Raw genomic sequence first — 12,871 nt, forward strand, 5'->3', positions numbered from 1 at the left:
ATGAGCTCGTAATTCTGCAAATTTGGATATTCACTTAAGTGTCTGAAAATCAGTCTGCTCACTGATTTTCAGACACTTTCCTTACAAAGGCTTTGTTTTCAATGGTACTGGGGATCAAACCCAGGGCCTTGTACATGGTAGGCAAATGCTCTAGTACTGAGCTATATCCCCACTCTCTAGAAAGTCTTAAGATTATGAAGTGCTGAAAGTAGGAAATTATTCTACAAAAGCTATTGTTATGATAATCCTAAGACCTAATAAGACCGAAGATCCTTGACTTATAACCTGGCCACTATCTAATAAACTATCTTGGGATCCTCAGTTCCCATAATCAGTATAGCAGCAGCAGTTTGGTGGTTCTGGTTCCTTTGGCAGGTCGGCTGATTCTCATTCCATCAACTTTAAGTTCCTGTCCAAGCCTCTTTGATGACCATTATGTACACCTTGACCTCCTTCCTGAACCTTCCAACATATACTCTCACCTCTGAGGACAGTATGCCCTTGCTCCTTTGGTTCCATTGCCTGAAAGAGTGACTGTCAAAAAAAAAAAAAATAACCATAAATAGTCTGATTACAGGTATTGGTGAGGTGCACCCCAAAAGGCCAAGTTCCATTTTAGTGGTAGAATCACAACATGGACAGCTGGGAGAGATCTTCAGGGTGGTCTTTTAATGTAACTACCCACTGGCCTCCCAACCCATTTTATAGACTAGCAAAACCAAGGCCAGGTAGATGAGATGACAACTAGTTAGGGTTGGTAGTAGGATTTTGCTTTACCTTGCAAATGTTTTCAAGTCCATTTAACACATGTTATTTCACTTTGCCAAAATCATATCTGGAAAGTAGTTCAATTACATTTATTTATTTCAGTATGCATACCTTTTCAGAAAGAAGCAAAAATCCTAAAATTCAATTACTGAAAAAGCCATCATGAAACTTAACCCCAGCTGGTTAGGGTGACTGGTGCTGAAGGCAGGAAGATAGTGAGAACAAGGATAGCCCAGACAATTTAGTGAGACCCTTGGCTTAAAAACAAACAACCCTCCCAAACACAAAAGCATGCACAGACACACACACACACACACACACACACACACACACACAAACACACACACCAACTCTTGGACCCAATAATTCACTGAAAGCATAGTTTTCAAATTGCCCTTACTTGGCAATTCCAGGCAGTCCCATATAGAAATGATCGCACCTCTTCAGGGGCAGATAGAACCTAATGGCTCTGAACAAAGCCGCCTGTTATTACCACTCCATCCCTGAGCCTAGTTTAGTTTTCTCGTCTGGAAGAACAGCATCTACTTCTCAGAGCTGGAGTGGGGGTGGAGTGTCACATGACATAAAGCACTTTTAGCACCCACCGCCAGCACCCACCCCATTCGTTTGTTATAACTCGGGTACATTTCTTCGTCTCCTAAGCAGAGAGCTGTTCACCTTGGTTAATGACCTTAGACCCTGGACCACTCAGCCACTAATAAACCAAGGAGAAACCCAGCCTGTGCCAGGCCTAGAAATGTCCACCCCCACCCCCACCCCCCTTAAGACAGTGACTAGGCCGGAATTCTGTTGGTTGATAAATGAGAGGAGCTGAGAAGCCGCTGCGATGACTGTTCCGAGAATCTGATTTGGGAGAAGGCGAATCTCCAGGAGCACCATGGCGATGCTTTGGGAAAGCGGGCCAGCCTACCTGCCGGAAGGAGGACTGGAGAGAGGGGGGATGGCAGAGAGAAACGCTTAAGGGAGATGGCCTGGAGGTGCCCAAAGAGGAACATTTGAAAAGGAAAACAGAGGCCGCATCTCGGGAAGACATCTCCGCGGTGAGTGACATTTAAAGGATTGCGCGTCCCGGGGATACGAATTTTGGAGCAAAGGCAAAGGACAAAGGTGGGGTGTCCATACTAAGACCGAGCCCTGTAAACTGTGGGGGGTACCCAGGCTGCCGAGGGCTGACGCGGGGCTGGCTGGCGAGGACCGGAAGGCGGGGGTTAAGGGGACACCCACACGGAAGGCGGTGGGGGTCGGGAGCCCGCCGCGGAGCCGCCACCGCGTTGGCCCCGGGGAAGGTCAACGACCCGGGGCGGGGAGCAGTGGGGAGAACCGAGAGGGGCCGCCGTTGCCATGGCGCCGGGCGGGGAGGGGGCGACTCCGGCCCCGCCCCGAGCCCCGCGGGGCCGCGGGCTCCAGATGGTCCCCGGCCTCCCGCGGGAGCCGGCGGCCTGCGGCAGGGGGAGGCTATTGTCCTCCTTCCGCGGCGCCGCAGTCCCGCCGCTCGCGCCCGCGCGCCGCCGCCACGCGCCCCGCCGCCGCCGCCGGTCCCGCGCGCCCCCCGCGTCGCCCGCGCCCCGTGACAGCGCCCGCCCGCTGTGCGCCCGCGGCCGGCAGCCACCGGCCGCCGCCCGCAACCGCCCCACGCGGCCGGTCTGCGGGCGCGGCGACGACCGGTGCGCCCCCGTCCGCCGCGCTTCTGCCCGCCCCGCCGGCGCTCCGCACCCAGGTAGGTGCCGGCGCCCTGGCCCGCTTTGTCCCGGCCGGCGGGGCGGCGCGCTTTGTGCAGCCGCGTGCGGGCGGCGGGGTCGGGTTGGGGTCCGGGCCGGTCGGGGGAAGCCTGGGAGGAAGGATGCGGCGTCTGGTCCTCGCTCCCGCGGGGTGCCAGGGACAGGATGCACAGTGTCATGTGCCAGCAGCCAGGTACCAGTGTGAGGACGGTGGGGGTCGAGGCTGGGGGCGCGCGGGCCTTTCAGGAGCCGATGAGAGTCTGGAAGAGTTGGGGCTTGACAGACGCGTTGATGGATCGGGGTCGGATGGGCTCGGAGCGTGTCTGACAGCGCCGGCGGTTCGCATCGCTGAGGCTCCGCAGGCTGACTCGCCGGCGCCGGTCCGGATGCCGGGGACGCGCTCGGCTGGCTCTGTCCGGCGTCTGCAGGCAGCCGGCTCCCTCCCTCGTTGGGGGCTCTCTCTGGAGCCGCGTGGGCTTCTCCTGGCCTCTTGAGTAGCCAACTCCATGCAAGCTTCCTCGCAGTGCGTACGAGAGGGGGGGACACGTTGGCGGTGGCGACCACCGTAGCACTGGCAAAGGCTGAACGAAACCTTTTCAGTTGGAGCTGTGGGGAAGCGTTGTGTAAGGTGTCAGGGGCCGGGACATTTACAGGGTTGTGGAGTCCGGCTGGCACACAAATACCCAGGGAGGTCTCCTGGCTGGGGCATTCTGCCTCCAGCCCCACTGCGCATAACCACCATCCACTCTGGCAGTGACTGACTTTGCCCCATTAACCTCATGACATTGCTCCTTGTCTGAGATTCAGGCTTGCCCCTGTTCTAACCTGCTACAGGCTGTCTCCGTGGGTTGTTTCTCGGCAGCTTCCCCCCCTGAGAGCAGCCACAACTCCAACACTGAAAGCTGGCAGATGCCGGCATGGTCAGGGTATCCACAAACCAGTTTCCCTTGAAGAAGAGGGCAGATTGAGTTCCAAATCTTATCTTAGCTGGAGGTGTGAGGTAACCTCTTGGCACGTTCAGGATAGCAAAGAACTAGTGAAGGAAAAACTAAAATGGAGCTTTCTGCATCCCATGGAGAAAATGATGTAAACCCAGGATTGGGGAAGGGAGTGAAAGAGTCTGAATAGTTCTGGAGGATTCTACATGAGAATCAAAATCAGACCTCTCTTCAGTCCAGTTCCTAAATTCTTCAGAGCAGAGTCCTGACCTGGGAAATGGTTTGGGGTTTGTTTTTTCTGCTTTCCTCTGCTTCTCTGCCCTGGGAATATCTTTCTGTTGCCTCCCTCAGAACCCTGGATTTCATTATGACTTTTTTCTCCTTTTTCTTTCGGCCAGTCCACCCTTCATACTTGGAAATCCAACAAGATTTTTACTTTGCTAAAGTCTCCATCTCTTCTGATCTATTATTCATCCTGCTGTCATTTATTCCTCCCTGCCTTTCTGTGGCTGCTCCAGCCCTGTCCTCCTTCAGCACCTCCGTGATTAGCTGTGTCAGGGCATCTGCTCAGTGTCATTAGCTCTGGAGCCCACTCCATCTCCCCTCTCATGGACTGGGGCTCCAGAGAGGAAGTTATAATTGAGTTTGGCATGGGACAAAACCTGAACACACCTGAAAGCTAACTCTGGTCACACTCGCCCCTGAAGATGTGTCTGTCTTCTCTGTTCTCATAGCGCCTCTAACCAATTCCAGCTGTTTGTCATCTTAGGACAAGCATGGCCTCAAAGTGTACTCTTTAGACCAGCAGGTTTAATATCACCTGGGAACAGGTGAGAAATGCAAATTCCCAGACCCCATGCCTGAACCGAAGCTTGGGGTGGGGTCGCCATTAGGTAACTGAACCCTCCATTCTAGGTAGCTGTGATTCCCATGAGTTGTGAGAGTTGCTGGTCCTGACTCTGGAGCTCACCCCGAAAGTACTCCAGCCAAGGAGCAGCTTTTGTGATCCCATTTTCATTCTTTCCTTGATCCTTTCTTCATCCTTAAGAAAGACATTAATTGGATGGCCAAAAAATAAATTGTACTCAATTCACTCAATGTCTCTTTATTGAATACCTATTTTGCTGGACCCCAAAAACACAAAAAGGAGTTAAGACCCAGCCCTCAATGAGTTAAAAGTGGAGCCAGCAGAGAGACACATAAACAACTAACGAATATAATGTGGTAAGCGCAGCCACAGCTGTATCTGAAATGCTGTGTGGAGCACAGAGGTGGACCCATCAACTGTCTCAGAGAGGAAAAGAATTAAGCAGGAGCAGGATATAGTGAGAGGAGGAGTTAGGGTACAAGACAGCTTCCAGCCTGGGGACAGGATTTCTGACTTTACACACCAGCTAAAACGGAGGAAAGCTGGAGGGAAGACAGCTGCCCTAGAGGACCCACATGGACCCGACTGAGCAGTCTGTAACCGGCAGGACCCCAAGCCTGCATCTGGTGGAAGTTGACGTTCTGACACTAACAATATAAGCTACTTGGGCCAAGCTAGAGGTCAGTGGCTAAGAATAAGGGATTGGTCAAATTGTAATCTGGATTAGTTGCTGCACTGCCCTATTGCCAGAGTTCAGGAATCCTCTGAGACTAGGGTGTGTGGAGAGAGGCCAGAGGGCTCACCAGCAGCTACGAGCATGGAGTCTCAGGCCACAGGCAAGGAATGGTGTACTATGAATGGTGCCAATGAAAAGGAACCAGAGCAGGATCCGGTAGGAGAAATTCAAACAGAAAACTATAGGAATCTGGAGATGGCAGCTGGGGACACCGACAGAGAACATATTGTCCAAAAGACTCGGAGACTGCAGAGTTGGAATGCTCAGTGAACACAATTTTCAAGGCACAGAGATGGGGCCTCAGAGCCACAGTGATGAGCAGCATTCTCAGAAAGTCTCTGGGAATGAACTCCCTGGAGTTGCAGTGTAGTGACATTATGGGGATCTGTGACCCCTGTAGTACTGTCTTGGCTCTTTATCTATTTCACGGCATTCCCAGGAGCTCAGATTGCAAAGCACAAATGCCCCAAACTTGATTTGGTGAAAGCAGCACGTAAGTGACTGAACTTTGGCAGGGGGAGGTTCCAGTTCCACCTTCTCCCCCAAATGATGGGATTCCACAGAGATCTGCACCAGCCAGGCCTCCCCTGGAAGGTCTGGATCCTATGCCCAGACCCTGGTAGATCCTTGGGAGAACCAAGTTGGGTCACCAAAAACAAGCCAAAGCAGTGCACGTTTCGGTTCGTGAGGCTTATGGAAGTCTCCGGAACACATTCATTTAGAGACAGCAAACACTTGGTTTCTTTTCTTAAGTGTCTGCTCTTTGTGGAGTACAAAGACACAAGATAACGGATTGAAAATCTCAGGGATCTTCAGGGGCCTGGAAGGTAATGTAAATATGTAAACCATACTTGCACAGGAACTAAAGGGAATAGTGGGGTCTGTGGAGGAGCTGGAACCAACTCCACCTGAAGGAATCCAAAATCAGTTAATTTTAAGCCACTGTTGACCAAACAAAACACTCCTGGGGGCTGGCTTCAGTGAATTTGTGACTCCTGGTAAGAGGGACAGGGGTTATATAAACTGACCCTCAGGGGTCTACAGATGTCAGTGCTTTACGTGGAGGTCTATGCATGGTTCGAGGGCTGGAAGTGCCCTTCCCAAAGCTAAGTGTGACAGTGGCTGCTGGCTGGGAAACCCTAACCCGAAGGGCTGAAATGAGGACTGGTTTGCCGTCCAGCAACTGAGAGTGTTAGGTGACTAGCTCAGGTCATGCCTGGCCCACAGTGCTCTTTGCTCAGGGTGATTCAACTCTGCCCTAGAATTTATTTTTATATAAATATTTACAGAGCAAATCCAGAAGGATGTACTGGGGAAAATAATCGGGCATGAGTCCTAGGCCTAGTAGAAATTAAGTTCCCTGTTCTGCTACAGGGAATGAAAAGTCCCAATCGAGGAACCTGAGACCCAAGCTCCCTTACACCTCAATGCTACTCCCCGGGAAATCCTCATGTGCAAGGAGAGGGGAGAGGCGGGCAACCCTGCCCTTTCAGCAGGTCAGGTTCAGCTTCGTGGAACCAGTTAACCATAGAGGCCAAGTTCTGCCTCGGTGTGCCCATGGGAACACACCGTCCTACCCACCCCAGTCTCATGACCCATTCCTTTTTCCTTCTCCAAATTCCCCAGATTCTCCTTACCTCCTTCCTCCCCAGAACCAGAGATGGCCAAGTTCACAGTCCTGGTCCAAGGAAGTAAAGCTCAGGATTAAAATGTCTTCATATTCAAGAGGTTCTAGAAAAATGAGAAATGCAGAATTTGGGATTCTGTTAAAGTTACAGACCTCTGCCCCCCCATTCCCTTGAATGACTGCTGAGTGCTGAGTTACACAAGAACTTTGGACAGTACTCATTTTTTAAAAAAATTCCCCAGCAACTAATTCGATGCTCATTTGTTAGTTTTGAGGACAAAATGTGTTTGCGTAAGTTAAGGTCATAAATAGTGCTGGCAAGCACATGTGATCCAGGTGTCCCAGCCTGGGCCCTAGAGTGCTGTGGTGGGTGCTGACAACCCACCACACTAACAGGCTCCAGGATGGTCAGAGAACGTGTAAATCTCTCCGTGATTAAGAGAAAGAATTTTGCTTCCAAACCTAGGTGGTACCAGGCGTGGTGGCTCATGCCTGTAATCCCAGCGACTTGGAAGGCTGAGACAGGAAGATCTTGAGTTCAAGGCTGGCTTTAGCAATTTAGCAAGACCCTCAGCCATTTAGTGAGACTCTGTCTCAAAAAATAAAAAGGGCTAAGGATGTGACTTGGTGGTTAAGCACCCCTGGGTTCAGTCCCCAGTACCAAAACAAAACAAAACAAACAACTCTTGGTGCTCTTTTCAGCTGTGTGACCTTGAACCAGCGGCTTACGTCTGTGGCGATGCTTCCTTGTTGATGAAATGGGGGCAGCCATGAACCCTGGCCCCATAGAAGGTTGTGATGGGGAGATGCCTGTAAACAGCAGGGACACATAGCACAGTTGACATTTATTGAGCACATATTAAGCATTCTCTGTAGCAAACAAAAGGAAACAAAGGAGAGTCAACTGTACTGTGTCCTCCTTTGAACTCCTGGGTGCTTGGTCCATCCTGGCCATCAGCGCATCAGTCCACCTGGTGTATCTGTGGTGGATGTGGTCGGCCAGAGCAGAATCTGGGTGTCTCCATCTTCAGGAGCCTGCAGGATGCGGAAGTGGGGAGTGGAAGAACTCCACTTTCACTCCTTACTGACTTTCTTGGGACTCAGGCCTGCTGTCTGGGTCACCCTGCTCTACACACTGCTAAGCTCAGGGTCACTTTTAGCCTCCTGCCACCCTGGCCTGAGGCGCTTGAAGCCCTTCCTGTCTACCCTCTGCCGAGACTCAACACTGCTGCTTTCCTGCCTCGCTCCACATTCCTGTCCCTCATGGTGGCTTCCCCTCTCCCCCTGGGGACCGATTTTTCACAAACTAAAATATCCCACACCTGGCTTCAAGAACAACAACAGCAGAGCTTGGGAAGGAAGCCAGAAGGACATGATTAGGGGAGGCCCCAGAGTCCTTGAGATGCCCCCCTCACCAGCCTCGTCTTCTTGCAGGAACAGGAAGCCACCCACCACCATGAGCAGTACTCTGTCACCCACAGACTTCGACAGCTTGGAAATCCAGGGCCAGTACAGTGACATCAACAACCGCTGGGACCTGCCTGACTCAGACTGGGACAATGACAGCAGCTCAGCTCGCCTCTTTGAGAGGTCTCGAATTAAGGCCCTGGCAGGTGAGGTCAGGGGAGGGCCACGGGTGGTGCTGAGGAGACTGGAGGAGGCTGGTCCCAGGCTGGGGGTGGAGAGTCCTTCACCCCTATGGGAAGACCTCACTCTCTAAGTTGCTGTGCTAAGTGGGAAACCCAGAATAACCCACCAGGCGCCTGGTCCCCAAATCCAGCCTCAAAAACAAACTTCATGCAATCCAGAGCTTGCCACAGTGTCTCTCACGGCAGCAGAGCTGACCCCTGGACTTGCTCCGCTGACTAAACAGCTCCTGTGGCTGGCCTGGGCCCTGCTGTCACATCCCTTCCTCCTCTGGCCCTCTTACTCTCACTGTCACTTCTGTCCCGCCCCCATATCCCTTGCCTGTCATTCCCTTCCTTGAGTTCCACTGTCGTTTCCCAAACCTGTTCTGCCTCCCGGCCCATCCTCCGCTCTGCACCCTCCCCACCTGTTCCTTCCACCTGCCGCCTGTTACTCCCATTATTTCATCTACCTGTTTCCGGAAGCAGGTCCTCTCCTGCGGCAGTTCTTGCAGTCCAGTCCACAGCTGCCATTCTTCGGGGTTTACTCTCCGCCCACCTTGGTCCCTGCCCTTCCCTGCGGCCAGGGCTCTCCCTTTCGCTGCTCTGAGCACAAACAAACTCCTTCAACGCGCCTCCCTGCGTTCTGGGGGAGGGGTTGTCATGGCAACCAGTGCGGCTGCCACCTGACACCACCAGCGCTGGCGTGGGGCTGAGTCACCCACACACCCTTAGGCCACCCACCCAGTCTGGCTTCCCAATTCCATCCCACCCTCTTCATTGCCAATGACCTGTGGGTTGCCCAGCCCAGTCCAGTGTGAGAAGTCAGGGCGACTCCCACCTAAGAGGTGGTGCCCCAGTGGGTAGCTGCTGAGAAGAGACACTGAGACTGAGGTTCCCAAAACTGGCTGCATGCTTTACCCAGGCACTGTTGTCACAGGCTCCCAAGCTCCTCCCTGGCGACAGCAAATCAGAATCTTTGGACATATGGGCTATAACTGAGGCTTTATAAAAAGCTCCCCAGATAGCTGGGCACAGTGACGCAGGCCTGCAATCCCAGCAACTCAGGAGGCTGAGGCAGGAGGATTGCAAGTTTGAGACCAGCCTCAGCAACTTAGTGAGGCCCAAAGCAACTTAGCCAGACCCTGTCTCAAAATAAAAAATAAAAAGGGCTGAGGATGTGGCACCACTGGGTTAAATCCCAAGTACCCCCACCAAAAAAAAAAAAAAAATCTCCCCACATAGTTCTTCTCAGCCAACCCAGCATCAGCCTAAGGACCCCAGTGTGGTGACCATTGCTTCTGAGGACCCTAGACCCTTTTCTCTTTTGGCTGGGTCTTTGACTGGCTGTTGAAATAGTCATACCATTGCTTCTCTAGCTCAGAGAAAACAAAGTGTGGGATATGGAAAATGTCGCCTCTTTGGGGGAAAGTATACCTGGAACCCTGGAACTACTGTCATGAGATCTATGCACACAGCATGTGCCACCCAGGATTCTTCCCATGTGTGTAATGATACACGCCTCCCGGGACCGTGTCTGTTCCGGGGGAGGGGTCTGTGTCTGTGCATGGGACACATGCCAACCTGTGTGGTCATGAGGTCTGGGTGCACAGGACATGTGCCACCCAGAACTCTCACCATGTCTGCACATGCCACCCAACATTGTCCCAATAATGCCAAATAAATACTAAATGAACGGCAGTGAGGGAGGGGCAAGTGTAGACTGCAAGTGACAAAGCGTAGCCGGGAAGAGGTAGGAAGGGCGGACGGGCGCCAGTGGGGCATAACTGGGACTGGGATACTGGCTGAGAAGAGCCCTTGTGGGTAGGGAAGGCGCTGGAACCAGAGATGATGACAGCCGCCCAGGGGCGAGGACCACAGCAATACCTAGTCCCTGGGTGAGGCGACCAGAGCAAACGCCTAGCACAGCTCCCGGCTGGGCTTCCTCCAGGTTTCCAGGTTTCTGTTTCTGCGCTTTCCGAGCTGAGATCAAAGCCTGAGTCCTGGAGAGGGACCGCCCAGAGAGTCACCCAGAGGGGCCCTGCTCGCAGCCCCTGCAGACGGCTTGCTCTGGGGCTTCTCTCGCGGGTCTTCCCGCGTCTTGGGCAACCCCGGGCCTGACGGGCAGGTCTCCCGGCGCTGGCCGCTCCCTCCTCCGCCCCCGCGGGGCCTGGCCCTGCCGCAGCCCGGCTCCGCCTCCCGCCCCTCCCCCGCCACGGTCCGACCTGTTTGTCGGGAGCAGCCTGTGTCTCCTCTCGCCACAGCCAGGTGTGCCCCGCTCACTGTTCTCAGGAGCTCAGACATCCTGTAACTCCTTCTTCCCACTCCTTGAAACTCCCAGCATACCTGAATCCCCCCACTTAGGACGGCAGCCTCTGGGGACCCCCGGCGCAGGCTCCAGGGGACAGACACTTGCCAACCTGCGGGGCGCAGAGGAGCATGGACTCTGGGCCTCGGGCTGTGTAGGGGCAGCGGGCAGCATGAACGGGAACTCAGTGGGCAAGGTGCATGGGAACGGCCTGAACGGGGCCGAGGAGCTTTACTATGAGGCTGTGGAAGGGTCTCAGAACCCCGGGGGCCTCCTGCTCTCCCCGGCCGCCTTCATCAACCCTGCTCAGTATGCCAGCGTGTTGGAAGGACGCTTCAAACAGCTCCAAGGTGAGTCCCCGGGCAGAGGGGACGCCGGTGTGCGAGAGGGGACCTGGGGCTGGAGGAACAGCCAGGGCCCAGAAGCTGGAGCAGACACTTTCTGTGACTCAGATGTTTGTGTTGGGAGACATCGTGACCAGTCTTAGAGGGAATCATTACAAGTGGCCAGAAAATCCAGAGATGTAGAACGATTGGGAAAGCTTTGGACCCACTGGGAAGGACCATGTGGGATCTCCCAGGTGGGAGGTTGACCTTGAGGCGCCCTACTGAGTGCAAAGGTAATGAAGAGGGAAGGAGCCCTAGGTCAATGTCAGCAACTAGGGAGGCCTCAGCAGGTTCTGGCAGCCAGCCTCCAGGGGTTTGGCCGTGCTTCCCTAGTTAGGGAAGAGAGGGAGTGGGCCAGAGGCCCAGGATCTAGAGTGGGTCTGTTTCCCTGGGCTTCTGAGTGGGCACCTGAATGTGTGTGAGGGGGCGTGTGTGGAAACTGTGTGTCAAAGGAGAGGCAGGTAGATGTCTGAACAGGCACGTCCGTCCTGGCCCACACGTTGAAGTGTATTTCTGGCAGTCATTGTTTCATGGTGTGAGTGTGTGTGCGTGCGTGTGTGTGTGTGTGTGTCTAGGGATGCTGTGGGCATCTGTGACATTATACTTTGGTGTTTGGTGTTGCCTGTTTTCCTAGCTGTCACTTTCCATGTCTTCCCCTTTCATTCTACCTGTGTGCCAGAATGGCCTCAGCCCACTGTGGCTGAGATCAGGGCAGTGCCCCCTGGATTCATTCAGTAACAGCTGCATGATCCAGACCATCCCCAGGTTAGGCAGAGCCTGTAGACCCTGAAAGGAGGCCCAGAGGCACCCTTGGTTCCCACAGTTGCTCTCGAGCATCCCACACGGTCTTTAGGACCCCAGGTTTGGCGCAGGTACGGGGTGGGGGGGGGTTGGAGGTGAGAAAGACAGGAATAGATATTTGGGTGTGTTGCTGTTTTGTGGGTGAGGTGCACAGGAATGTGAGATTAAGGGATGAGTCTTCAGTTTCTGAGATGCTGGTGCTGAGATGGGAACAAAGGTGACTTTTCACACCTGGCCACTTGGGCTGGGTCCTCACACTGGGCTCTTGGAGGGGAACTGGCAGGAATCAGTCACCAAAGCAGCTTCCCAGTGGCCTGAGCCTCTTCCTTCCCTTTACCATTTACAAAATGTTTAAAAGAAAAGTATTTCTTTTGGTGCTGGAAATTTAACACAGGGCTGCTTTACCACTGAGCTACATCCCTAGCCCTTTTTGTTTTTTGTTTTGAGACAGGGTCTCAAAATTTGCTTAGGGCCTCACTAAGTTGCTGAGGCTGCTTTTGAACTTGTGATCCTCTTGCCTCAGTCTCCTGAGCTACCGGGATTACAGATGTCCATCACCATGCCCGACTAATTCTCATTTTTCTGTGGAACCTGACAACATCCCCTTACCAGGAACCATCCTGTGAGCCAAGCAGCAGGGCTTTTTCTATGTTTTTTGAGATTGGCACCTAACTTGGCCTGCCCGCCTCCCTTGTTTTGGAGGGCTCTCCAACTTGTAAGGTCTTGATTCTCTTCTTAGTCTTGGGATGTTGGTGTCCTGGGACTAGGTGCCCTGCAGCCAATTGGATGACCCCACCCCAGAGGTAGAGTGGCCCATCCTTTCTGTACATGATCCAAGGACAGTGAGCTGAGGAGGAGGCCAGTGACCTCTCCAAGGGCAAGTCCTAATGATCCCTTGGAAGAGCCGCTGCTATAGTTTCAGACCACGCCCTCTGCTTTGTGCCTCTACAGCAGCTCCTCACCAGGGAGCCATGTGTGCCAGGCACCCACTAGGTGTCTCATACCTACCTATTATCTCATTTAACCGACATGATGAGTGTTGAAATAGAAAGTTCATGTGCCCATTTTACAGGTG

At 53.5% G+C, this 12,871-nt stretch overlaps 1 protein-coding gene and 1 long non-coding RNA gene across 4 annotated transcripts in view; one reads left to right on the top strand and one right to left on the bottom strand.

The window, feature by feature from the left end:
• The first annotated feature begins 1,426 nt into the window (after nt 1–1,426).
• The window catches only part of Sptbn2 (spectrin beta, non-erythrocytic 2), a 37,507-nt gene continuing 26,062 nt past the window's right edge, over nt 1,427–12,871 (top strand). Inside the window, exons 1-2 of one of the 3 annotated variants that reach the window (XM_047516350.1) lie at nt 1,427–1,829; nt 8,111–8,289. In XM_047516350.1, the coding sequence (XP_047372306.1) occupies nt 8,133–8,289 (157 nt within the window). In that variant the 5' untranslated portion in view covers nt 1,427–1,829; nt 8,111–8,132. Of the gene's footprint in view, nt 1,830–2,365; nt 2,507–8,110; nt 8,290–10,553; nt 10,960–12,871 lie in introns of those variants that run through there. The other 2 variants (XM_047516351.1, XM_047516349.1) reach the window with 2 other exon arrangements.
• LOC124958386 (uncharacterized) lies at nt 4,598–8,924 on the bottom strand. The gene is made up of 4 exons (XR_007103883.1): nt 8,775–8,924; nt 7,587–7,711; nt 7,406–7,486; nt 4,598–6,780 (listed from the first exon to the last, which is right to left on the bottom strand). It is a non-coding gene; the product is annotated as an uncharacterized LOC124958386 (long non-coding RNA).

The sequence above is a fragment of the Sciurus carolinensis genome, chromosome 11 (assembly GCF_902686445.1).
Source record: "Sciurus carolinensis chromosome 11, mSciCar1.2, whole genome shotgun sequence".
Classification (NCBI taxonomy): domain Eukaryota; kingdom Metazoa; phylum Chordata; class Mammalia; order Rodentia; family Sciuridae; genus Sciurus; species Sciurus carolinensis.